Genomic DNA, 27,452 nt, shown 5'->3' with positions numbered 1-27,452 from the left:
ACTGAAGCTTGACACTCATTGTTCATTGTTGTTCGTTCTTCAGTTGCTCAGTCGTGTCCGACTCTGCGACCCCATGGACTGCAGCACACCAGCCTTCCCTGCCCTTCACCATCTCTCAGAGCTTGCTCAAAGTCATGTCCATTGGGTCGGTGATGCCATCCCACATGCGTACCTGTGTTATTTTGAGATGGTTCGGGTTCTACTGCATCCCACACCTGGGAACCCTTCCTCTTAACTGCTGCAATCAATGTCATCACTTTCCCTCCACGTTTCTTCCTGGGGTGATTCGCTCCATGGAATGAGGGACACCTTCCTGCTAGGGACACCTTTTTCTTTTACAACTATATTTTAATCGATAAACATATTTAACTGGCAGAAACAAATAGGCATCACCAATCATTGCCATTTTCCCTTAAAAGAAGTTGTCTTTTTTTCTTTTATTTTTAATTGGAATGTAATTGCCTTACAATGTTGTATTCATTTCCACTATTAAGTGAAGTGAATCAGCTATATGTATATGTATATGTATATATATCCCCTCCGTCTTGGACCTCCCCCTTCCCTCCCCACCCCACCCCTCTGGGTTATCACAGAGCACCAAGCTGAGCCCCCTGTGACAGCATCTCCCCACTAGCCATCTGTTTTACACATGGTCGTGTATATATGTCTGTCCTAATCAAAGGAAGTTATTCATTTGTCTATTTCAATGAGTTGGTGACAAGATCCTAAAGTATTTTTTAAGTGGTTTTTAAAAATTCATTTCTTTTTAATGATACCTTATGCACTATTAAAGCTTCTTAAAGAGTACTCGCTTCTCTTTTTTGTTACAGAAACATGCACAGTGGAAAAGCATTCAGCTTGTGGTTATTTTTTTTTAATTCCTATTCAGGCTGAAGTCATTTAAGCTCACAAATAAGCCTTATTGTCTCATCAGCAGAAAATATTCCTTGGGGACATACGCTATGCTAATAAGCATTAGAGTTGCTAATGGCATCTAAGATTGTTTCTGACAGTACAAGGCAATGTCTCACGAGTCTAGTATGAAAACTTCAAGGAGGGGGTTAGCACATGATGGGTGCTTGATATGTATTGGTTGGAAAAGTAGAAGCTAAAACCAAAATGTTGCATCACGGCCCTAGCCAGCCTGAGGCTTTACTGGCTGGAGCATTGGCTTGGTACTGATGGGTTAGCCTGGTAATAACTGGAGAGAAAAACCCTTTCAATGCCCTCAGAGCAGCAATCTTCCACCACAGAAGGAACTCATGACCATTATTTTCAACAGTCTGAGACATTCTGAATAATAAAATGCCCAGAAAATCGGCCAGGAACGACAGGAAGAAGAGACTGGCCCTGGAGGGTGATGTGACTTTCCTTCTCTCTAGGAAAGTGAGGGACGCCACCGGAGTGGACATCAACATGCGCGTGGGAGTGCATTCTGGGAACGTGCTGTGCGGCGTGATCGGGCTGCAGAAGTGGCAGTACGACGTGTGGTCACATGACGTCACCCTGGCCAACCACATGGAAGCTGGAGGGGTCCCTGGGTAAGGCAGGACATGGGCTTCCTCTCATCCAGCAGGCCCTGGGCTTAGGATCCGAGGTCCGCAGGCTGAGAGCTGACTGCTCAGTGCTCGGTGACTTCTGCTGCCCTGGTTACTACTGTGTTACTCCGTGACCTCTTCCATTAACCAGATGGATGTGAGCTCTCAGGCCCCAGTTCCACCACCCCTGGGACCCATGGTTAGAGACAGGATGTCAGATCCTGAATTACAGACTTTCACTTAATTGCGTATTTATGAATAGAGACCTAAGTTAAAGATGGCTTATAATGCACTAGAGATATGTGGCCTTTCTGTATTATTGGTCACCTCTGAAACCAGTCCTATTAAAATAAGCAGATGGTACCATCTGGACAGATGACAAGAGAATCTTTGCAAGTGCTGTAATTTGGAGAAGTATGAGAGCAGGCATTGAGAAGGAAAGCCCATACTTTTATACGTACCAGCACGTGTTCTCAAATGACTTTGCCATGCAATTCCGAAAACTATCCTCATGCCTCCAGATTCAGTATGATCACGTTTTATGTGCTATAATTCACCACCTAGGTTTCACTGAGTGCAGAGAGGCTCCAAATATTAGCAGCTCTTGATATCGGGGAGCATTTTCCCAAAGCTGTGGGTAACAGACTATGAACCTATAGCCTTTCCTTCACCTGTGGCAGAAGGAATTCTTTCTCAAGTCCCAAATTAATAGAAAATCTTGGATGTTCCTTCTTCTGTATCTTGATTGTGGTTTTCAAATGGAATTTCAGACGTGTTCACATTTCTTCTGTTACCCTGCAACACTTGAATGGAGCTTACAAAGTGGAAGAAGGCGATGGTGACATCAGAGACCCGTATTTAAAGCAACATTTGGTGAAAACTTACTTTGTAATCAACCCCAAGGTCAGTATCATAGAGTCTATAATTAGCCCATGACTTCTGTGATTAAAAGTCAAGAGGGCAAATGACTGATATGAAAAGTTGTTTTTAGTCAAGAACCGGTGTAATTCTTTGCTAGTGTTTGCCTCTAAAAGTATTTTAAATGCCTGTGTTTGTAAAAATGCATTCAAATATTTATGAAAGAAGCAGTTGAAATGAATTGCTTGTTTATGTGGCAAGAGTATTGTCTGCATTATAAGGTTGTAGAGGTTAGTTAGTCATGCTTACCAATGTATACGTTAGTCCACGGGTGTGAACCTCTGGGCCATGGACTGGTACCTCCTGTTAGATCAGCAAGAGCATTAGATTAGAAATAACATGCACAATAAATGCTATCCATTTGATCACCCAGAAACCATCCCGACCCCCAGTCCATGTAAAAATAGTCTTCCACTAAATAGGTCCCTGGGGAAGTGCACAGCAACCCACTCCAGTATTCTTGCCTGGAGATTTCCATGGACATAGGAGTCTGGCAGGCTACGGTCCATGGGGTCACAGAGAGTCAGACACGACTAAGCACATAACAGATAGGTCCCTGGTGCCAAAAAGGTTGGGTACCACTGTGTTAGTCCATGATGGGCCCTTCCTGGCAGTTAGAAAATTAAATGAAGACCAAAAGTGTGTTCAGGATTTCAGCTGATAAAAATCTTAATGAGATTAAGTGGATGAAGATATAAGAAAAAAAGAAATTACTGAAAGATTAATGACTAATTGTCACATACACTGGGGTGAGCATGTTATGTGCAGACATGTGAACTTTAACATGATAAAAACCACCTATCCCATGCAGACAGCTGCTGTCTTTTACTCTCTTCCCATCATGTGTCAGGCCAGAGCAGGGGGCTCATCAAAAGAGCTCTCATCTTTACCCCTCCCCAAATTCCTGCCAAATGGGTACTGTTGCTATTTACAGATTAAGAAGCTGAGTCTCAGATGGTTTATGTAACTTCCCTCAAATCACTGGCCGGTTAACAACGCAGGTAGCAGCAAGAAACTCCTCTGAATTGTCCAAACAAGTATCGCAAAATCAGTGAAGTCAAGTTTACGAGTGTTTACTCACAAGAGCCTCCCTGAAACTCCCTGTTCACCTTTGGGGACAAACTTCCAACCCACTAGACAGCTGATCTGGAGACAGCTGTGTGACAAGCAGGAGGAACTATGGGATGATCGGTGTGGAGGTGGCAGGTTCAGGGAAAAGGTGAAAAAAACGTGTCCAGAGAACACTGTGTTCAGGCAAAGAATACCAAAACATCAATATTCGAGGCCATTTCGCATCTGAAAACAGCCCCAATCCCTACAGCCATCACTTTAGGAAAAAAAACAAACAAAACCATTAAAACATGGAAACAGATCAGCATATTCTGTCTAAGAGTCAGCTTTATAAAAACATCCCTTCCAATGGCTATTGTTTTTTCCCAAGTTTCAGGTACAGGTAGGTTTTTGTTGTCTGAAAAAAACTGACTCAGCTTCTCTGGGGTGTGGCCATGCCCCATGGTGACCCCGCACGACCGAGGGCAGGAGCCCGCAGAGTGAAGGCGGTGATGGTGGAGGACTCCGCCTGTGCAAGGGAGGCTTCTAGGGGGCTGGAGGGAAGAGGTGCTGTGGCCTCCAGGTGTGATACTGTGCTTCTCACCCCAAGGGAGAGCGGCGGAGCCCTCAGCACCTCTTTAGGCCTCGACACACCCTTGACGGAGCGAAGATGAGGGCTTCCGTCCGCATGACCCGGTACCTGGAGTCCTGGGGGGCAGCCAAGCCCTTTGCACACCTGCATCACAGAGACAGCATGACTACGGAGAACGGCAAGATCAGCACCACGGTACGCCCTCCCCGCACTGGGCGTACGCTAGCTCCCCAAACAGAAGGCATGTCCTGCCAAAACCAGTCGGGTCTGTAACGAAGGAAGCTTGCTGTCTCTGACTTCCCAGAGAGGCCCCTGACAAACAGGCCTAAATAAACCTGCCATCAGGTTATCTTGAGTGTCAGTTGCTAAGGGTCTCAACCAAGAGTGACTTTGCGTGATCACTTTCTTATCGAAGACGGTTATTGACAATGGGCAGTAGCCACTGCATACCCCTGAACTCTTTTTCAATCCAGGTTTGCAATTTGCTTTGGCTACCACAAAGTGGAAAGCCCGAGCATCTTCATAAAAGAACAAATGAGGGCCTGACATCCTTGCGGTTTGAGCAGCATCATTAACCCTGTCCTCATCCCCCAGAGGTTCAGCCTGTGTCGGAAGCAAAGTGCATTCTATTGGCGTCCCTTACGGACGTCATCCCAACTTCTAATGGGGAATGGAGTCCCACCGCTCCAGACCACAGGGACCTTTCAATAAGATGGCTGAAATGCAGATGAAGAATAGAAAAACTCATGAGAGGAGAGGAAAGGAAATACAGTGGAGCACTTAGAATAGTCCCAATGGTATATTTAGATATTAAAACAGTCTCTGAGTACAATTTCATGCTAAATGGTATTCACTGTGTTAGGGATGTGGTTGAGGTTTAAAAAAAATGAGATGTTCCGTAATTCTTATTAGCTGATGAGGAAAAAACATATGAGGCTGTCAGGTAAAAGTGGACATTTCCAAGCTGCCTGTGTCCATAGGTCTGTCACAGTGACATGCGCAAACCCAGCATGCAGGCGTCAGCATTCCTGTTTTGTCTTGGTTTTATCTCTTCTTTCAACTTCCTTTGTTCTTTTCCAACTGAAATATAAACGATCTAATAGAAGATTGTGATCTTTCAAGGGGTCAACAGGGAGACCTCCAGGGCAAGTCCTAGAGGGGTCTATATTCTATTGGGAAGAAAGAGACCCTAAGTAGGACTCAAATAAACAAAGGAGATGACTCCAGGTACTGCCAAGGGCTGTGATGAAAAGAAAAGGAAGGAATGTCTTGGGGAGTGACTGGCATGGCTCCTCTTGGGGGTGTGGCTGGGGGGAGTCTCCGAGAAGGGGAGGGGTCAGTGGGGAGGGTAAGGGGCAAAAGGACAAATACAGCTGCCCTGAAATGGAAATGAATTGGTGTCTTTGAGGCAGAGAAGAGACTGTGTGGCTGTCAGATCATCAACAGTAAGCCAGGGGAGGTCATTAGGGTGAGAGGCTCCAAGTAATCATGTATAATTTATTCTGATTGTAGTGGGAAGTTGTTAGAGGGTCCTAAGCAGGGAAGGGCAGCGTGTAATTAGCACTCTGGATGATGAACCAAGAGAGCAGGGCTACAAGAAGGAGTGGTGTCCTCCTTTGCTGAGATTTTAGCAGTGGGAACAGTGAGAAACAAATTCAGGGTACAGTTTGAAAGTGGAACAAGTAAGACTTGGTGATGGAGTCAATATGTGTGGAAAGGAAGTTCAAAGACGAAGCCACATGTTTGGGTTGTGCACCTAGGAGAATGATAATCCCATTGACTGAACTGACAAATACTCAGAGCAAAGTCAGAGAATTTGGGGTAGAAAAATCAAGACTTTGCTAGTGGACATCTTCAAATCAATATGCCTTTCAGACACCAGAGTGCAGCTCAGAAGTTGGCAGTTGGGGGTGTGCTCCTGGAACTCTGGGTAGAGGTCTTGGTAGGAGGTGTGGATGTGATAGGCATCAGATTTTAGGTGCTATTTGAAGCTGTGGATCTGGATGTGGTCACAAGAAGAGAAGAGATGCAAGGAGCGAGGACCAGAGCCACTGGGGGCCTCCCAGCAACTAGACCTGTTAGAGGAAAAGCATGCTAAGACTTAGAATCTAATTGCCAGGGAAAGTCAATGCTTCTATCCCTCTTATGAAAAGAATCAGATAATTTTACCTCAACACTAAATTTATTATTAGTGCTAATGGCTAATAACTTTATCTCTGATTGAGATTTGTTATAAACAAATTGATTGGTTGATTGGCTGGTTGGTTGGTTGACTGGCTGGTTGCCTGATTGGTTGGTTGACTGGCTGGTTGGTTGGTTGACTGGCTAGTTGGCTGGTTGGTTGACTGGCTGGTTGACTGGTTGTTGGTTGGTTGACTGGTTGGTTGGTTGACGGTTGGTTGGCTGACTGGTTGGTTGACTGGTTGGTTGGTTGACTGGCTGCTTGGCTGGTTGGTTGGTTGGCTGGTTGGTTTGTTATTTTTCAGGAAATAAGAATTATATCTGAATACTAAAGCATTATTTTCTGTGCTACTTCATCTGTGTACCTGCAAAAATAAGGCCTTGCTTTATGGGTGGTATTATTGATGTTGTTGTGGTTGCTAATTTCTTATCAGTCCTTTGTCTCAGGACTTAAGAGCAACCCTCTCCCTTACTATCTTAGCAAGGCACCCAAGGGAAGATTTCACCCTGGCTCCAACCTCAACATAATCTGTTGTTATGTGTTAGTGAAGATGCCTCCTTCGAGAGAGTTATAACTGCCTAAGGCTTTGAGCTTCAGAAAATAGTGTATAAAAAACAGGATGTCTGGAACAGACTCTGTTTTCTTGACCAGCTGGCCTTGCCAGTCACAGACAGAGTCTCAGGCCTGAGTTCCTTGGCAGGGACAGAAGACCTCTGAGGTTCTGGTTAGCACTTGGGGCCCATAGGACTATGCCCCTTACTTTCAGAAAGGTCCCATTGTCATTCTTACTCATACCTTCCAGGATTGAACAGCTGTCATTGCCAAAAGTTATTTCTTTTATCTAATCCCCTATGCAGAACTTCATTGACTCTTGATTTAACATTGATGGAGCTGGTGAATAATGCATTATTTTATTAATACTCTATATAATAAAATGTGGAGTTCAGTTATCATTTTTAAGCCTACCTTTCCCTAGGCTAAATACATTTCCTTATCTAACCTTGGAGCTTAAAGCAACAAAGAAAAGTTTCTCTGGAGCTTCTTTGTTCTGACTTTTATTTTAATTTCCACTACAATATACAAGTGAATCTTGTGGTTTTTAAAGTCTATTATTGAACACTTAGCAATGGATTCAGTGTCTCCCTCTCACTAGCCTTTTTCAGGAAATGTTATACCAGCACTTATGTACATTTCTTCTTTTTCATCAGTGATTCTCAGTTTCACATACTTAATCAATGGTCTCATTTCTTAACAGTTCGATTCACTGATTAAGATTGTCTATAGATTTTGTGATTATGTTTGTGTTTTAAAGCATTTTCTAAATTTTTGTCTCATGTTAAAACTACAGTTCTACATGATTTAGGTTGTCTACAGTAACTTTAATAATAGTCCTCTGCAGGCATTGTTGTAAATAATATCTGCAAATATCAGGATAGGAATTTTGAAAATCTAGACAACAATCCTGACACTTCCAATATCCAGAGTTCATAGATTACACCAACATTCTAAATATAAACTGAAGTTTTAACCTTATTTCATGCTTATAATTAAGCTCTTTTTCTCCACTTAGCTGCTTATTACCTAAATGATATTTACCATGGTAAAAGAGGAAATACACATCATTATCTTTTCAAACTTCTTAATGTATGTTTTTAGCAACTAATAATCTTTTTTTTCTTTAATAGGATGTACCAATGGGTCAGCATAATTTTCAAAATCGCACCTTAAGGTATGGTATACATTCCATTTTCTAATTTTCTAAAGGCTTAACTGTTCTTTATTTATTCCTGAAAGTAATTTTCATCAACTATAATAATTCTGAAGGCTATTTCTTCTGAAGAAAAAAAAAAGAGTAGCTGCTTGTGAAAAGCCCTCTCAAGTTGTATTCAGCTTCTAAAAATAGGATTATTGATATCCTTTCTTTTTAGAATTAAAAGAGGGAAAACACTGCCTAGTAAACTCTTTAGAACTTTAAATTGTTTTCTTAAAAAACATTCTTCATATTAATCTGAAGTAAAGAACTGAACTTTCTTAAAATGAGTATCTTAAAGTTATATTTTTGAGGTTGAATCCTAGAGATAAAAGCAAGATAAGTCCAGCCTTTCAATAGTGAAAAGAAGTGCAACCCACCCTGCTCAAACAAAGAAAAAATGCCTCCCCAAGTGTCCAAGGATGCCATTGTCATCCTCCACAAGCTCTCAGACATCACTCCTTTCCCTTGTCTGTATTCCTCTAGCTTTGGGGCTCAGAACCTTCCTTTAGTTTGGGAGTTAAGTACTTTTTATTGAAGATGTTAGGATAATTTGGGAGCTTCCTTGGTGGCCCAGATGGTAAAGTATCTACCTGCAATGCTGGAGACCCAGGTTCAATCCCTGGGTTGGGAAGATCCCCTGGAGAAGGAAATGGCAACCCACTTCAGTGTTCTTGCCTGGAGAGTCCCCTGGAAAAAAGACCCTGGTGGGCTGCAGTCCGTGCGGCACACAGAGTCGGACATGACTGAGGGACTAACACTAGGATAACTAATGAACCGCCCCAAACTTAAAATTTTCTTTCCCCACTGAAGAGATGGGTTTATTCCTATAGAAAATGCATTGTATCAAAGTGGAAAATGAACGTAAATAATTAGGTCATTGGCTGCCAGATCTTAGTGCGCTCCCCCCCGAATCCCTCTGCGTGACTTTATCTTTGTTGTCATGACCTCTGATTTGTATTTTGTGTAAAACCTGAAATTTTAATATTGACCTATCACACTTAGAGCCCTTTGTTATATGGAAAATGGAGTTCTTGGGCTTTTGAAGTATTATTTTTTTGGTGGCAAATGCCCAATTAAAGAAAGCTTAAGCTATTTTAAGAAGCGTTTTGGACCCCGTAACGTATCTTTAGAAGGCCTGGCTCTTCAAGCCAGTAAGAAATTAGCACATCTGCAAACAGCTGTCTATGGAATTTCACAAACATCCTTCCACTTTGTACAGTAAGTCCCCTGCATACGAATGAGTTCTGTTCTGAGAGCACGTTCCTAAGTCCAGTTTTGTTCAAAAGTCCAACAGAGTTAGCCTAGGTGCCCAACTAACACAATTGGCTATATACTACTGTACTGTGGCAAGTTTATAATACTTCTCACACAAATAATGTGTACACAAAAAGCAAACACAAAGGCTAAAGAAAGCATTTTGTATCTTATAATTCAGTACCTTGAAAAGTGCAGTAGCACAGTACAGCAACTTGCATACCGGGGCTGGCACATGACGTGTGCGTGTCTGAAGGTTCATATATAAGGGACTTCCTGTATGTGGTCTGGCCTCTCATCTGTCTGCTCCTCCCCGCAGTCTCCTTCCAGAGTCGCTTTACTGAAATTACAGTGAGAAGGGCTCCTGCGGCGAGTGCGCCGTGGGCAGTGTCTTTTGGGATGAGTGCTGTCTGAAAGACAGTGATCGTAAGGCTGTCATTTTTATCTGCACCAGGGCTATGGGAAATCTAATTTCATGCCTACAGCATTACTCTAGGGTGGATACTACAGCCATTATCAATTTTGGAAGGAAGAAACAGAGGTGCCAGGTCAGGAGAGGACCAGAGCCACGTGGCTTGGGGAGGCACGCCCGTGGTTTATGCCCAGGCTCTAGGACACTGACGCCTGTGTTCCCAGCTGCTCTCCTGTCCTGCCTGCCCTCCTGTGAGCCTCCTCCATATCTCCTCCTCTTTTCTCCGTGGTGGGTGGTCTTTGGTGGCCCCAAGCCTCACAGAGAGAGCCTGTCTTTCAAGTCAGCCCAGACTTCCCTAGCACATCCTGGCTTTGTAACATAGCTGAGGTCATAAAACCTCTCTGAACCCCCAGTCTGGTGGTGAGGGGCCCTCCCAGGGCAGTAGAACATCATCTGAGATACAATAGGAAGCACACCTCCTTAGGTAGAGTGGCCCAGCCTGTGGGTGGGGCAGGTTGGGGGCGGGGCGGAGCTTAAGAGAGAGAAAATGGAAAGGGGGCTTGAGGGTAGAGCTGGGGTCTGTGAGCACCCGGGAAGCCAACAGGGGAGCCCAGACCAGGAAGGTCAGAAATGCTGAAACGCTGACAGCCTGAAGAGCAAGGCCCTGGCTGGTGAATTAAGAATTCCTCAGAGGGAGATGATCAGCCCCAAGCATAGCCTCTCATTTCTGTAGCAGAGGTCACAAAGCTACGGAGACCAGGAAACTCTATATGTTAAGAACTGCTGTGCAGGAAGTCAGTGAATACAGAGGATGCATTATAACGGGCACTTGTCGGCTACTCCACGCGTCATATGTACTGGGTTGAGCACCACACGGGCATCATCTGCAGTGTGCTGAGTCACTCCAGTCGTGCCCAACTCCTTTTGGCCCTCTAGACTGCGTCCACCAGGCTCCTCTGTGCATGGAATTCTCCAGGCAAGAATACTGGAGTGGGTTGCCATACCCTCCTCCAGGGGAATCTTCCCGACCCGGGGATTGAACCCAGGTCTCTTACATCTTCTAGATTGGCAAGCAGGTTCTTTACCACCTGGCATCACAGTCCATGGAATTCTCCAGGTCAGAATACTGGAGTGGGTAGCCTTTCCCTTCTCCAGGGGATCTTCCCAACCCAGGGATTGAACCCAGGTCTCCTGCATTGCAGGCGGATTCTTTAGCATTAGCAGCTGAGCCACGAGGGAAGCCCAAGAATACCGGAGTGGGTAGCCTGTCTGTCCCTTCTCCAGCAGATCTTCCCAACCCAGGGATTGAACTGAGTTCTCCCACATTGCAGGCAGATTCTTCACCAGCTGAGCCACCAGGGAAGCCCAAGAATACTGGAGTGGGTAGTCTCTCCCTTCTCCAGCAGATCTTCCTGACCCAGGAATCGAACCAGGTTCTCTTGCATTGCAAGTGGATTCTTTACCAGCTGAGCTACCAGGGAAGCCTGGCATCATCTAGGCTAATCCTAAAACAGATTCACAAAGACAGTGTCACCGTTAGCCCCCAGACACATGAGTGAAGGGTTCAATTTTCCTGTGAGCTTCAAGGCATCTACACTGTTCCTTCTTAGACTTGGTGATGCTTTTTGAAAGAGAGAGCTTTCAACTTTTTGACCAAGTTGAAGTCAAGAATCTCAAGTCTAGGCACAGGGCTGATAAAAAAGAAAATAGAGGGAGCTCCTCAGTCACAAATGAGAATAAGCCATCCTAGGTGACTGCTAAGATGCACAGCCTTTCTCTAAAAGAAGGATCAAAATTAATTTGCCTCCCAGTTTAGCTTGGAATTTGGCTTGCTAAAACCTCTGAATTCCATTGGCTTGGTGTTGACAGGTGGATCACTTAATATTGTTCTGTTTTTGAACCAAACCTAACCTTGACTTGTTTAAAGAAGGCAGGACTTGAAGGTGGGAATTCACAAACAGTGATGTAATAATTGTATTACCCATCTGTCTCATTAATGATAATTCCACCAGATTTGACTACAGATAAATATGACATTGCACATTTAATACTATTTTCATCTATATAGAGAGGCAGTTCTAAATTTGGAAGAGTATTATTTTATGCCAAAGTAGAAGGTCTGTTCAGTGAGTAACTTAACCAAACACAGCACAGAGAAGCCTTGTGCTCACTCCCATGGGACTAGATGATTTGTGGACACCTGGATTCAGATGCAGGCTGGCTCAAGCCAGTTTTTGAAGGGCCAGATGGGTTATACTCTGCAGTAGATGTTTAACTTTTAAAAACAGATATTATTTTCATTTTTTCTTTTACATCATTCTTATGCTAATTGTCAGATTAACCTTGGAGAACGCATTCTTGTCTTGGCACAATAAAATGCAAAGCATTTTATATTATGGCCCAAGATTATTCATTTTGAGATCAAGTGAGTAGTCTGCAAGTGTAAGAGGGGTTTTCTGTAAACAGCACTCTCAAAAAGTGAGGAGCATTTAATTATAGACAAATAAGCTTTGACACGTCTCAAAGAAGACTGCAGTTCTGCAAATTCTTGCAAACTGACCAAGGAAAACATGAAACAAGAATGATTATTTTGTCAGCCAGTCCAAATTTTTGCAAGGGAATTTCCAAAGCCAGTATGTTCTATCAAAAAATAAAGTTTATAGAGGCAACAATTCAAGGGCTAGTGCATCTCTTAGGTCAGAAACCTCTTTTTTCTCAAACACCAAGTACATATCTTTCAGTGTTGCTTTTTAATTTCACTCAGCGGTAAAGAAACATTTTATGGCACTAAAAACTCTAACCAATTCATTCAATCCACAAAGTGACTATATCTTAATAGACAAAAGGCTGCATATAGACTATAATTTCCTCTTAAAAAAAAATTCAGTTAACAGAATCAGACAGAGATTTTGCTATCATAGGACCACAAATTTACTGTTTAGTAATACTCTTACCCAAAATATTTCTTCCGTCATACAGAACCAAGTCACAAAAGAAAAGATTTGAAGAGGAATTAAATGAAAGGATGATTCAAGCAATTGATGGAATCAATGCACAAAAGTGAGTACTTTTTCATCTTCAATTATCATTCATCTCTTATTTCAACCCTATTATTTGAAAATAATGATATATTTTCCAAAAGAATTTCACCCCAAACTCTGTCATACTTATCATGACAAAGCCAAGGTTTCTAAGACAGTTCATTCTTTTCACCTCAATCATTCCTAATAATAGCTTTTGTTCATTGTATTTCATCTCAATAAGTGTTTGATTCCTGCCTAATAAATCCTCCCCAAGTAAATTGCTGACGAACAACATGATAGGTTATTAGAGAGAGAAAAATTATAGCTTAATGTGTTCAGTTAGGATATTTTTTAAAGATCAAGAGAGACGCCACATGGTAGAATCATTAAGTTGTTATTGTGTGACAGTATCCATTCAAAATGCCTTTACCTCCCCCACCCCCAAAAGCAGAGCGTGTGGAGGCACCTGTGTTCTGAATTGTGAAAGCGTGCCTTGTGTGTTAGAGTCTGAATTCATAGAGGGAGCGGGAGGAAGACCGAGTCTTTAGAGGGCAAAATATCGTTCAGTCTAGAAAGCCAAGAATTGCTGTTGTAGTTGTAAATGGTCCAAGAATGCTGGAGAAAGGATTTAAAGAAGGTGGTGACTTCCATGGCCTGGACAGAGGGCTTACATTCACTGGCCTTTGAACTCTCCATGGCTAAAGTCATGGAGGGCAGTTTTGCAGCTCAGTAAGCAGCCTGCTACTCAGTAGATGCTCCATAAAGGTTTGTTGAATTAAATTGCGATGAAAACCTGAGTAGATCCAAATGAAGAGCTTTTATGCAGATGTTTTCATCCTTACAAAAACCAATTGAATTTTTATCATGAAAGTTGACTCCTGGGAAGTGTAAATGATTTTTCACCTAGAATTCTGCCCCCAAAATTAAGGTAGACAACTTTGGAAAAGGCATGCCTCTTCCAGACTGTGACTTTTGGGTGTTCGTGGAGATTATTTACAGGACTTGTGAAAGAATCCCATGAGTGTGTGTATGTGTGCAAGTGACGTGTGTATGTGTGGCCTTGTGTACATACACAATAAAGTACAGTAAGTCTCCTACATTCGAGCGAGTTCTGTTCTGACAGCACCTTCGTAAGTCCACTTTTGTTTAAGTCCGTCTGAGTTAGCCTAGGTGTTCAACTAACACAGTCGGCTATATAGTACTGTACTGTGATAGGTTTCTAATACTTTTCACACAAATAATACATTAAAAACAAACACAAAAAAATAAAGAAAACATTGACTCTTACAGTACAGTACCTTGGAAAGTACAGTAGTACAGTATAACAGCTGGCACACAGGGGCTGGCATCAAGTGACCAGGCAAGAAGATGTACTGACTGGAGGATGGAGAGGAGGCAGGAGATGGTAGAGCTGAAGGGTGGTCAGCAATAGGAGATGCAGGGCCAGCTGCGACGTCACTCACGCCTGACATGGTTGGACAAGCAAAGGCACGTTTGCATCTTTAAAAGTTCACAGCTTGAAGGTTTGTATGTAGGGCAGAGTTAAAATTCGGATATGCCAGCCTACTGAATGCACACCTGCCTAGTCCCTTTCATATACTCCAAATGGATAAAGCCTTCCACCTGCCATTGAGCATGCAGGGTATGCCAGCAGTGCCTGGACAGGTGCTCTGCTTTGGCTGGTACCAGGATCAAAGTGACAAAACAGCCTCAGCTCCACCCTGATTGAACCCCAGCACCCCACAACTGAGGAACAATGACTTCCTGGAATGTACTGGAAGCTAAAACCCAGGGAAGTCTGATCTCACACAATGTAGATTCATTCAACCGGAGGAAATAGCAGTTACTACCTACTCTGCAGCCTGCTGGAATAAAACACAGCAGAAGAAGGAAGAAATCTTGTTCCCTGACAAAGTTTAGCCAATTACAATGATAATAGTAGTAATCAAAAGCGAATGTATAGAATCAGCCGCAGCATGTCTTCATGCAGGACGCCCACCTTGTTAAAACTGCTTTTGTGCCCACCTTTTAGAACCTTCCTACTAAAGGAATCATTAGAAAGTACATCATTGGCTTTGCTTTATTTTTGTCAAGGTTGTTTGTGAATTGTCTGTCTCTACTGTGTCATTTTGTATTCAAATACATGTTTAGTTACCACATTTGTGGTTTAATGCAGTTTTATTCTAAAGTCTTGGTTAACGTTGGCGTATGTTGTAATTTTCCCAACACATTTCAGAAATCAAATGGGCAAAAAAAGTCACGCTATACTGGAAGATCAAAAGGGAACTTTTGTAAATGGAAGCCATTATGCACCTATTTTTTAATTAGCATCACTCCCATTCTGTTTGCCCCCTACTCATTAACCTCTCTTGTTCATCTATAAGATGTTCTTCCATCTTACTTGATTCTCCCTTGAGGGTTCGGTAGGGACTCTAGGTTTGATATACCATTCAGTTGTTCTCTGCTATTGACATAAAATAGTGATTTGTATGCAGATTTCCTTGTATTCATTCCTTGACTCATTTAGCGAGCATTTGTTAAAGGTGGAGCATTGTCATCACTTGCTTGGCATTAGACATCCCAAGACCCAAGTCGCAGTGTTACTCGTCAAAGCTCCAAGTGAGGAGAAGAGAGATCTCTGCTCTGATGCCCTACAGTCGTGACAGGTAGAGAGGAGCAGGACACCCCAGAGGCTGAGTCTCTGGAGGAGGTGACACCTGGGCTAAATCTTGGAGGAAACTAAGAGAAAAAGGGAAGCTTCAAGGTGTGATTGCAGGATGCACCTGGGTCGGAGTGAAGTTTTTAACACAATCAGGACACAGGGTGCCCTGCAGGAATCTCTCAGGGTAAAGAGGCTTGAATGGGAAGCTGGATGCCCTGAGAAGTCAGCCTGAAATGCTGAGGCTGGGCACCTTGAAGGGTTCTAAGCAGTGACTGTGTGATCACCTCCACTCTGCTGGTGTGCAGAGGACTTGTTAGGACAGGTAGATCCTAAAGTGAATGCCGCAGGGCCAAACCAGATATGGTCAGGCCCCGTGAGGACAGAGCTCAGAGAAGAGGTTTTTGACTTAGCCTGGGTGGGTGGTGCTGACTGAAAAAAAGTATGTACAACTTGAGAGTGTGAAATTTTATTTGAGCAAAATGAGAACTATAGGGGAGTGTCCGACTCCCAGCGACCCCATGGACTGCAGCCTACCAGGCTTCTCCATCCATGGGATTGTCCAGGCAAGAATACTGGAGTGGGTTGCCATTTCCTTCTCCAGGGGATCTTCCTGACCCAGGGATCGAACCCAGGTCTCCCACATTGCAGGTAGATGCTTTAATCTCTGAGCCACCAGGGAAGCCTTAGGTGGTGCTAGTGGTAAAGGATACCCCCGCCAATGTAGGGAACGTAAGAGACACAGGTTCCATCCCTGGGTCGGGAAGGTCCCCTGGAGGAGGAAATGGCAGCCCACTCCAGTATTCTTGCTGAAAGAATCCCATGGACAGAGGAGCCTGGCGAGCTACAGTCCATGGGGTCGCAAAAAGTCGGACACACCTAAGTGACTTAGCAAGCCTGGCCTAGGAGGCAGACTCTTAGGAGTGCTAAGGAACTGCTTCGAAGAGGACAGGTGGGAGGTCAGTGTATGCGTGACTTTGGTGAAAGAGGAATACTTGCAATCCAGCACACGGTTTGGCAAAATGCTCTGTTAGTCCTGAGGAGCGGATGTCCCCACTAGAATTCTAGTGTTTCTCTAGATATGCGAAGATGCAAGAAACAGCTTATAACATCTCCTCCTGAGAATATCTCTCTGAAGACCTCTTTGGCAGTTTTCTTAGAGCACAGAGCCTTAGAGCCTCATTCCTGATCTCTGCCCTGAACCTCTTTGAGGGTGTGTTGACTGCAGTGGCCAGTGACCTAATCCTTGTAGCAACAGGTGGCAAGTGACAATTTTTCGTTGGCAGCAAGGTCAGAGGGAAGGAAGCATGTCCAGCAGGTCTGCAGCATAGGGTCACACCCAAAACTTCTCTGGGAGGTGCAGAGTGGAGAGAGGAGGCCCCGTGTGGGGGAGCACCAGGCCAGCACCCCCACACCAGCACTTGTCTCTTGGAGCCGTGCGCACTCCTGTAAGATTCATGGCAATGGAAGGGTGTGCTGTATAGTTAATATTCAGAATGGAATTACCATGTCAGGTTCCTCCAAATTGGTTTAAAAAAAAAAAAAGTAAGAAAGAGGTCATGTGAAAAGTTTAAAGGGGAAAAACAGGGGCCTCTGTGGTACAGGAAAGAAGCTGGTGAGTTCATGAAGGACGCGGGAGTCAAGTTGAATTGTGTCTGAATGGAGTGGAGTCCGTGCCCAGGTGGATGCTGGCAGACCCCAGGGCTGAGGAAGGATCGGGCATCCACAGTGAAAGAACACCTGTCCAGAATCACTTATTTCAGCTGTTGGTTCATGGACCCACCTTCCCAAACGCCACGGGTCACCCAGGGCGTTAATGCATAGCTGAGGCCACAGAGGCCTTCAGAATCAACGTGTAAATGTAGATAAGTGTGTTCCTCAGCTGGCGCTGCTGGACAAAAATACCATGGGCTGAGAGTTAAACAATACAAATTTATTTTTTCCCCATTCTGAAGGCTGGAAGTCTGAGCGCAGGATGCCAGCATGGTTTCTGGTGAGAACTCTCTTTGACTTGCACAGGGCAGCCCCCTTACAGTGTGTCCCTGTGGCCTTTCCTCAGGGCAGTGCAGGGAAAGAGAGTGAGCTCTCTGGTGTTATAAGGATACTCATTCCCTCGGGCCAGGGCCCCACCCTTAGGACTTCAATCAGCTCTAATCACTTCCTTAGAAGCCCATCTCCAGATACACACACCATGGGTTAGGCCTTCAACATATGAAGCAGGGGATACAGACATTCAGTCCATCACAGGAGGAAAGTGGTCTCCTCTTTAGATCAGCATCCAGTGTGCTCCTGTGCGTGTCTGCTCAGTCGTGTCCGACTCTTTGTGACCACGTGGACTATGGCCCACCAGGCTCCTCTGTCCATGGGATTCTCCAGGCAAGAACAGTGGACCGGGCTGCCATTTCCTCCTCAAGAGGATATTCCTAACCCAGGGATCAAACCCTGGGCTCTGTTTCATGCATGTTCTGCAATGAAAGGCAGATTCTTTACCACTGGGCCACCTGGGAAGCCTGTTCAAAAATAATTCCACATGTGGATGTAGGTGTACTTTGCCCCTCAGCTCAAGTCAAAATCTTCTTTAGAATTTCCTTTGTTAACCTCAGCCTATCACAAAAACAAGTTAGCATAAATTAATTGAGATTCATTTATTGCGTAGCCCAGGAGGGGATTGACTTTCTTCATGCCAGAGACCAGCTGGGTCAGGAAGAGTGTCAGAAGACTGAAAACAACATGTTCTCCATTCTCTTCTCTCCCTGTAGTTCCAGTTCCCCAAAATATTTGACCTTATCAGCACACACAACTCTTTCCTACTCCAAGTATCCAGATTCAGTTCAGTTCAGTTCAGTCACTCAATCATGTCCTACTCTTTGTGACCCCATGAACCGCAGCACGCCAGGCCTCCCTGTCCAAAACCAACTCCCAGAGTCCACCCAAACCCATGTCCATTGAGTCAGTGATGCCATCCAACCATCTCATCCTCTGTCATTCCCTTCTCCTCCTGCCTTCAATCTTTCCCAGCATTCGGGTCTTTTCACATGAGTCAGCTCTTCGCATCAGGTGGCCAAATACTGGAGTTTCAGCTTCAACATCAGTCCTTCCAGTGAACACCCAGGACTGATCTCCTTTAGGATGTACTGGTTGGATCTCCTTGCAGTCCAAGGGACTCTCAAGAGTCTTCTCCAGCACCATAGTTCAAAAGCATCAATTCTTCTGTGCTCAGTTTTCTTTATAGTCCAACTCTCACATCCATACATGACCACAGGAAAAACCATAGCCTTGACTAGACGGACCTTTGCTGACAAAGTAATGTCTCTGCTTTTCAATATGCTGTCTAGGTTGGTCATAACTTTCCTTCCAAGGAGTAAGCGTCTTTTAATTTCATGGCTGCAATCGCCATCTGCAGTGATTTTGGAGCCCAGAAAAATAAAGTCTGACACTGTTTCCACTGTTTCCCCATCTATTTCCCATGAAGTGATGGGACCAGATGCCATGATCTTAGTTTTCTGAATGTTGAGCTTTAAGCCAACTTTTTCACTCTCCTCTTTCGCTTTCATCAAGAGGCTTTTGAATTCCTCTTCACTTTCTGCCATAAGGATGGTGTCATCTGCATATCTGAGGTTATTGATATTTCTCCTGTCAATCTTGATTTCAGCTTGTGCTTCCTCCAGCCCAGCGTTTCTCATGATATACTCTGCATATAAGTTAAATAAGCAGGGTGACAATATACAGCCTTGACGTACTCCTTTTCCTATTTGGAACCAGTCTGTTGTTCCATGTCCAGTTCTAACTGTTGCTTCCTGACCTATTACATTTATAAATTTCTGAATTTCCTAGAAAATCGATAACCAGAACAGAGGCCACCTCAGAGAACCCACAGAGGCATGAGGCTTGTGGGAAGGATTTACCCTCCTTAATGGCGAGAACAAAAAAGAAAGAATATGCCCATCAGTTATGGCTTCATGGAAAAAGCCTTTGGCCCAACCCGACCTGCTGGAGAAAAGAAAGGGACAGGTGACAGTCGTGGGTCCCATATTCTCACCCTAAACTTCTTTGCTGCAAGGGATTCAGCCTCAGGACTAATTGGCATAAGACAATTTTGCCGTAAACAATAAATAAAAGGAAATAAAAGAGGAACACTGAAATGGACCTTGTGGAACATTTGTAACAAAATTTTTAAAGATTGGACTGTGAAAAATAAAAATGCAAAAAATGCTTAGATGCTCTTAAAAATGTGTGCAGATATTGGGTTGGCCAAAAAGTTTGTTCGATTTTTCTGTGAGATGTTACAAAAAAAACCCAAATGAACTTTTTGGCCAACCCAATGCATGGTTATAGTATTTGGATGTATCTTAGAGAAAGGGATGATGCTTTCTTTCTCAAGATAGATCACTAAGGATTCAAGATCTAATGTGAAATGTACATTCTTTACGATGTAAAAAGAATCTGCGCTAAGTGTCTTCAGAGTCCCCTGGGAGTAGAAGGAACAGCGGAGGGATGCTGCTATTTCTCATCAATATGTGTAACGTGTATCACTGGTGAGACATAGCCAGACTCTACTGAAATGTCCCATCACATGGCCAGTGATTATATTTCCCCAAATCATCTAAACCAAATTCTGTGCCAAATACCACAGTTCTGTCTAAATTACATTCACTATCAAACAGTAAAAAAGTGTTCACCACTTTCAGAAATTTACACTCATCAGCAATCACACAACCGTTCATTTTCAGGGTGGGGAGGAGAGGACCTTGAGTCTTCTTTGCCTCTGACTTCAGTTGCATGATAAGTTTGGCAGAGACAGCAGAGAAAACAAGCTATTGTATCTAAAGAAGTCAAAGAACCAACACTTAATGCTCCTGGAGACTGTTGTGAGTTACTAGCCCGCCTTTTATGTATTTGCCTTAGCTTGGTAAACTTCCGGTTTTGATGGATGGGAGACATGACTGCTCACTGAAGGGTCTATTAAGATTGATATATTATCATCTTCTAGAGGAATGAATCCAAAGCTGTGAATCAGCCATTTTATCAGTTGTGGCAAAATGGCCTAGGGCTAATTAGTTGTACAGTGACAATAGGCAAATTCCTAGAATCAGCATTTGGAATTCAGTCATTTCCCCAAGCATCCATCCAGGGATCAAGTCTTATGAACTTATGGTAGGTGCTGGAACACAAGAAAAGCCAGATCTTATCTTGAGTACTTCTTGTCCACCTGCAAGACAAACAGTTAACTAAAATGTAGAAATATCGGAGCCCCAGTAACTAATGAGGAGCTGGTTTTGTCTCCACCTTATAAATTTCGTTCATATTTTATTTCCAAGCTTATATTATCCAGGAGCATTTTTTAAATGGATTTTTCATTCTCAGTAAAGAAAAAAACTGTTTTTAATAAGTTCTTGGCATACATTATTCATAATTTGATATCCATAATGAATACAGAGTTCTAAAAATGAGGACAGTTAAAATCTATCTTAAATTTTACTTTCTACTCCTCCTAATATTAACCAACTTTTGATTCCTCCAACTAGTCCCATAAAAGAGAGAGCAATAACAGATCTCTGCAACTGGTGCAATCATAAGAAATACTAAAAAAAAAAAAAATTTATTTGCCTGATATCTAAAGCTTATAACCTTGAATCCAAAAGTATTTTTAGAGTTCTCACTTTTAATGGCAGTCATTCTGGAGCATATGACTGACTCCTGGGCCTTGGCTGAAACTGCACTGCTGTGGTTCAGGCTCCTGGGAAATTCAAGTGCATGGTGGTGCGTGAGCCATGAGCATCTTCAGATCGGTCCAGAGGGCCTGGGCACGTGGACTTCCAGGGAGCCCTGGAGATGCTTCTGCTCAAATGGGCTGAGCTTCTGGGCTAGCTTGCTTGTTAAGTGTCGTGTGAAACCTCAGTGTACATTGAAACCTAACTCTGAAATCGGGACGTGGCTGTCCCTGTCATTACAGAGTAATGCATGACAGTCACTTGGTCTTTCTTCCTGGATCCTAGAAGACCTTCCCCATTTATCTGTATCTTCCAAATATGTTGCAGATAATCAAAATCCATAGAAACATAACTACTGTATATAGGAATTCTTGAGAATTGGTCATTGTTTGCACAGGTATAACATTTTATATACAAAAAATATAATTTTATCTCCAAAAGCATATATATATACTCTCTATCTCCCTTTATACAGTTGCATAGCTATAGATATAGACATAGATATAGCTATATCATTATATGTACTTGTAGACATATACATAAATATGCAGGTATTTATATGTATATACTACATGCATGCTGCTGCTGCTGCTGCTGCTAAGTCACTTCAGTCGTGTCCGACTCTGTGCGACCCCATAGACAGCAGCCCACCAGGCTCCTCTGTCCCTGGGATTCTCCAGGCAAGAACACTGGAGTGGGTTGCCATTTCCTTCTCCAATGCATGAAAGTGAAAAGTGAAAGTGAAGTCGCTCAGTCGTGTCCGACTCTTAGCGACCCCATGGACTGCAGCCCACCAGGCTCCTCCGTCCATGGGGTTTTCCAGGCAGGAGCACTGGAGTGGGCGCCACTGCCTTCTCGGCTACTACATGCATAGATGCATGTAATTCAGGAATTATAACTATAAAAGTTTTTATTCTAAAGGAAAATCAGAAAGTACAGGTAGAAGTCAAACTTCCAAAGTATTTTGACAACCTAGATGGTAATTTATTTTGTTAGTATTTATTTCTAGGAATTTTCTTGATGCATTGATATCAATTTTTCTTACATTTCTGTACTCACGACTATAACAATGTGTATCTCTCTGTTTCACTTAACTCTATTTCATAAAGTATTTGTTTATTTTGTTGCAAAATGTGTGACTACACCAGGCATTATATGCTCAGCTCGCTGGATCATACACACAGGGTGGCTGTTTAACCAGGGATTATACTCGATGTTCTGGTGAAGGGTTTTGTCTTTAAGATCTTTCTCTACCTCAACTGCTTTCTCAAAACAGATTTCTCATAGTAAGTCAATGTGTAAGAATGCTTACTTATATATAACTTTTATTTTTGAACATCTGAAAGATATATATGTATTATGTATGTGTGTGTTTATGTTGGCATCAATGTACTCTGTTAGTGATCTGACCTGATTGCTTCTTCTGTTAGTATTTTTACCCGTTTTTGAAAACTGTTAAAGCACAATTTTTTTTTACCTTCCACAAATGAAAAATATGACAATGAAAGTATTTTTAGTAAGCATGAAAGGAGTAAAGTCTTCTTTCCCAGACCTGGAAGCTACTCTAAATGTTTCTGATGCTCTGTGATCAATTGCTTTCTATAAACTGAGGAAAAATAATACTTCTGTATAAACCAAACCCTTTTAGGAGACAAAACTCGCCATGTGATTTCACTAAAACATCAGCAAATAAACTCATTGATGTACTTGAGTCCTTTTAATGACTTATCTCCCTAATTATTTAAGTTGGATAACTTGATTGGTATGACAGCTGATTTGCAATATAGAATTTTCAAAGGAAGGCAATGTGTGAAGAAGAATATTACATTTGCAGATCTTGTTAACAAACCTAGATTCCATATTCCAGTTATTTGGCAATAGGAACAAAGAAGAATGCAAGTCTTTTTTTTTTTTAAGTTCCAGGTGTTTGGTTGGAGGTTTGGTTTTAATGATGTGTCTGTCCTTTTTATTTACAGGCAATGGCTCAAGTCCGAAGACATTCAGAGAATCTCATTGCTTTTCTACAATAAAATAATAGAAAAAGAAGTAAGCAATTTTTTTTTCTTCAAAATCAATCATTTTTCCAAAATATTAGCTTTTAAAAACTCCATCATGAAATTATATTCATGTTTTTTTAATGTGACATTTAAACTGCCTTTAACCATATCAGATTTCTTTCTAGCTTTTCCTGTGGTTCTTCTGTGCGAATACTGTTTAACCACACTTCTGGTTACCAAGTTTCTGTCTTTGGCTCGTCGCCTCTCTCAACATTCCTATTAGTAAATGATATCCGGGAGATGTGGGGTGAAGGGAAGGGAAGGAGTTAATACCTTGCTATCTTGGGACTTCCCTGGCAGTCCAGTAATTAAGACTCCATGCTTCCAGTGTCGGGGTGTGGGTTTGATCCCTGGTGGGGAAACTAAGATCCCACATGCCATGCGGCGTGACCAAAAAAACAACAGTATCTTGCTTTCTCAGTGGGAAATTTTCTTAGACATAAATGTTTTAAAAGAAAACAAAACCCCTTGCGACAATTTTACAGTGTCCTTATACAAATTATTTTAACTTTTACAAGAGTATGAGAAGAATGAACCCCTGGTTGGGAGAATTAGACACCTCAAACTTTTAAGTCTTGCTGCATTTAAATCCTTTCACATTATGACTCCTAAAGTAGAGCTGTTTCAGGCACAAATATATAAACAGACATCATTTGTACATGTCGAGCTTAAACCGGGATTTGCTAAAATGAATTATTGTTGCAGAAAGGACAACTGTTGTAGGTTGGCCTGATTCATCTGCCTTTTGTTTCATGTTAATCTAGAAAAAGAGCAGGGTAGAGGTCATTTGTACCACTTTGCTATGCAATTACAGTCTTAGTTTGAACAAAAGCTACTCTATTGATGGCCACAGTCACAGCCCAGATATTAAAACTTCGTTGAGAAAATCTAGTTCATTGTTTTCTGGATATTGAAAGGAAATAACAAATATCAAAATTCCTACTTCCTTCCAAAGCTCATCAAGGTTGGATTTTACAGTGATGCCAAAGCACTCTTTCATACTAGTTAGTGGTCGAGAAAATCAGTTTTCTGCTTCTAAGTCAGGAACTTTGACTACAGTTTACCAAATTGATGTTTGATACAATTTATTATTATTATTGTTATCGAAGAACTTAGAGACTAATGACTACTTATTATTTAAACATTGAATTAGTTCCTTCCTGATAGAAGTCCTTTTCCTTTATTAATACCACAAGGAAATTCCAACTCATGTCTCTACACAGGCCCAGAGAAAGAAGATAAGGGCATAACTGAATGCATAAAATATAATCACATTTCAGCAATTATGTTAGTTTCTTCATCAGCGTTGTAACTTACCCTGGCTCTGAAGTCACAAAAGCAACCAAAGGAATATTCTAGTAAACATAAAGTGATGTTTATTGAAACATGCGACATGTGCAGACATTTCCCTGGTGTACGCGTTCGCAGAGGCTGCCTTTGAGACCGACTTTAGACAGCACTGAGATTCAAGCTCACTTCTTGCCCTCCAGCCCCGAGCCTGCTCTGCAGGCCAGCAGGAGGGTTAAAAGGCTGCAAGACAAAGAAGAGAATCCAGACAACCCAGAGATCTAATATCTGCACCAAAACCCCAGAGGCTATACCCCCAAAATACATACCTAACTTCCGTTAACTCGGCAAACAGTCTGTGCAGACACACTAACGCTACCTGCCAGCATTGTCTCAGGGAGTTTCGGGAGCCTTGCCACAAAAACTCTATCTCCTTAAATTTTATCATAGAACCCCTTTTGGAGGGGCAGTCAGTTTGGAAGCCTAGGTTCAGGAGCCAGTCCACCTGGGTGGAAATCCTGCCTTGTGTGTGTGTTTCTGAGAATGTTCATGAGTCATCCTGGTTCGAGGTTTTTTTCAACCAAAACTTGGGACCATACTAGTTCCTGCTGCAGGAAGTTTTTGTTGAGGATGAAATGACTCAGTCCACTCAAAGCATTGCACGTGCCCGGCAGACCATCACATAGTAAAGGGGACGCATGACAGATCATTGTCATCATGAATACAACGCTGGCTGGCTTTTCCTGCATAAATCACCAGGGGCAGCCCCAGGCGGGTAGCTGCACTGATCAGTCAATGATCCTGGATATTGTGGAAAGCCTTTGAACTGGCCGATTCCGCAGCATGGGTAGAAAGAATCCAACACCTGGGCCCAGACAGGCCAACGAATGTTCATAGAGAGTAGAGCCTGCTGGTCTGGTCTTGTAACTTCACTCACCACCTCTCAATAGTATAATAAAATAGTAAAATGAATAAATAAAACGAGCAAACTGCATTTCCTCAATACTCTTCAAAGTCAAGTACTCCTCTATGAAAAGCCATTTGCTTTCCTCAAGTAGCTGTGGAACTCAGACCCTCAGGGGAACCAGGATGCCTGCTTGCTCCTTGTTCCTTAAGGTTGCTCGCTCGTCTCTCTGGCCAGGTGCTCTGTCTCCTTGCTGGAGGGTTCAGTTACCTCTAAATGGGCTTCTGAACCGGTCTACTGGTTAAAACCGTGGTCCGGAGTCCCCCTCATAGCTCGTCTGGAGGGAGGAAGCGCACGTCATCAGGGATGAACAGCTGTTGTCCTGCTCATTTCTGCCACCTCCTGCAAGCCTGATGCTTGAACTGGGCGCAGTTAGGCTGCTGGGGCTTGTCTCAGCGCTTCTCTTGGAGGACCATCATTCCTGGTTTCCTTTCTCCCCTTAGTACCGAGCCACCGCACTGCCGGCCTTCAAGTATTACGTGACTTGCGCTTGCCTGATCTTCTTCTGCATCTTTATCGTGCAGGTTCTGGTCTTACCCAAGTAAGTACATGCGGTTCACCTTTGGGATGTTCACTGGGCGTGCCTTTCCACTGCACTGTTATACTGAAGTTATACTATACAGTATATCTAGACTCAGTTATTCTATATACAAGAGGATGCACATTTCCCAACTGAGCATTTATGTAAGAAGGGTGGGGAGAAGGGTACGGGGAAGGGTGGGGGCCAGGATGCGGAGACGATGTCGGGCTGGGGGGTTAATTCAGGACGTGTGAAGGTGAAGGGCCCCATGTCTTAGTTATAGTAATTTTGAATTTTCAAAGTGGCCATGTAGATTCACCTTATGGGGATTTTTTTTTTTAATAAATAGAATCATTTCACTTTATTTCTGTATTATTCTGATACCCATGTCTAAGAAATGTAACCCAATACCTTTACCCAGAAAGAGCAGAATCACTAGATATTGTTTCTAATAAACAAACGTTATTGTGTATTGAAGACAGAGCCTCCCCTGGGCTCAGTTTGCCCACCGTCCATTCTGATTTCATGTTCTGCTCCCTGAAGCCCACCAGCTCCGCCATCTCTGACTGTTATGAGTTACCGTCCAACTCCCCCCTCCCAGGAGACCCCTGGGTACAGATGGGAGAACTGAGTGACCAGAGCTCTCACTTTACCACCTACTGCTAAAATCCAGTCACTCTAGGATTCCTCCGTAGACTTTGCCTTGAATCTTGTAAAAGTGTTAGTCGCTCAGTGGTGTCCAATTCTTTGGGATCCCATGGACTGTAGCCTGCCAGGCTCCTCTGTCCATGGGATTCTCCAGGCAAGAATACTGGAGTGGGTAGCCGTTCCCTTCACCAGCAGATCTTACCAACCTAGGGATCAAACCCAGGTCTCCTGCACTGCAGGCAGATTCTTTACCATCTGAGCTGCTAGGAAATCTTAATGAGTGCAGTATTACAGTACTTCATAATATGTCAACTGACCTATTCTTTCTCATCATGAAATCTAAAGGAAAGGAAAACTCTTGTCTATCTTTAATAATTGGGGATTAGAAATTTAAGAAAAATTTCCTTTCCTGTCATCATTGCCTCTTTTGTAAAGGCTACAGTTATCATTTTCAGTCTACCTGGAGTGAGTTGACTGACGGCGTTTCGCGTCAGCGGTGCAGCCAGCATTTGTGGGCAACCTGAGTTGCTGCAGCAGGGCAACAGTTTGTCCCACAAAAATTTGGAGCAAACTAGAAAGAAATGGTCTGCCTTTCCCTCCGTACCCCAAGGGATGCTCTTCCGGGCACCAAGCCAATACAAGGCAAAGCATCACTTATATGTGTACAGTCCCAAAGCTACCTGCCCCCTTTTAGAAGTGTTGAACCCGGTCGTCCCCTTCTCCCCATTGATGAGCATTGAATGCATTTGTCCAGTGAATTCTTCCTTTAGACTTACACAATCTTCAGTGGAATCTGCCAAGGTCAATCTGTCGGTTTTCCACTAGAAGAAAACATGTTAACAAAGTAAGCTCCTTCTGAGTTCCAGGCTCTGCCACATGGCGCA

General features: G+C 43.1%; 1 protein-coding gene across 1 annotated transcript in view; it reads left to right on the top strand.

The window, feature by feature from the left end:
- The window catches only part of ADCY2 (adenylate cyclase 2), a 456,832-nt gene that overhangs the window by 321,662 nt on the left and 107,718 nt on the right, over positions 1-27,452 (top strand). Inside the window, exons 8-14 of the mRNA XM_061393890.1 lie at positions 1,383-1,541; positions 2,309-2,441; positions 4,117-4,293; positions 7,966-8,009; positions 12,679-12,759; positions 23,069-23,138; positions 25,844-25,941. Coding sequence (XP_061249874.1) covers positions 1,383-1,541; positions 2,309-2,441; positions 4,117-4,293; positions 7,966-8,009; positions 12,679-12,759; positions 23,069-23,138; positions 25,844-25,941 — 762 coding nt within the window. The remainder of the gene's footprint in view (positions 1-1,382; positions 1,542-2,308; positions 2,442-4,116; positions 4,294-7,965; positions 8,010-12,678; positions 12,760-23,068; positions 23,139-25,843; positions 25,942-27,452) is intronic.

Source organism: Bos javanicus, chromosome 20 (genome assembly GCF_032452875.1).
Source record: "Bos javanicus breed banteng chromosome 20, ARS-OSU_banteng_1.0, whole genome shotgun sequence".
In the NCBI taxonomy this organism is placed as follows: Eukaryota; Metazoa; Chordata; class Mammalia; order Artiodactyla; family Bovidae; genus Bos; species Bos javanicus.
This window is presented reverse-complemented; position numbering and strand designations above follow the sequence as displayed.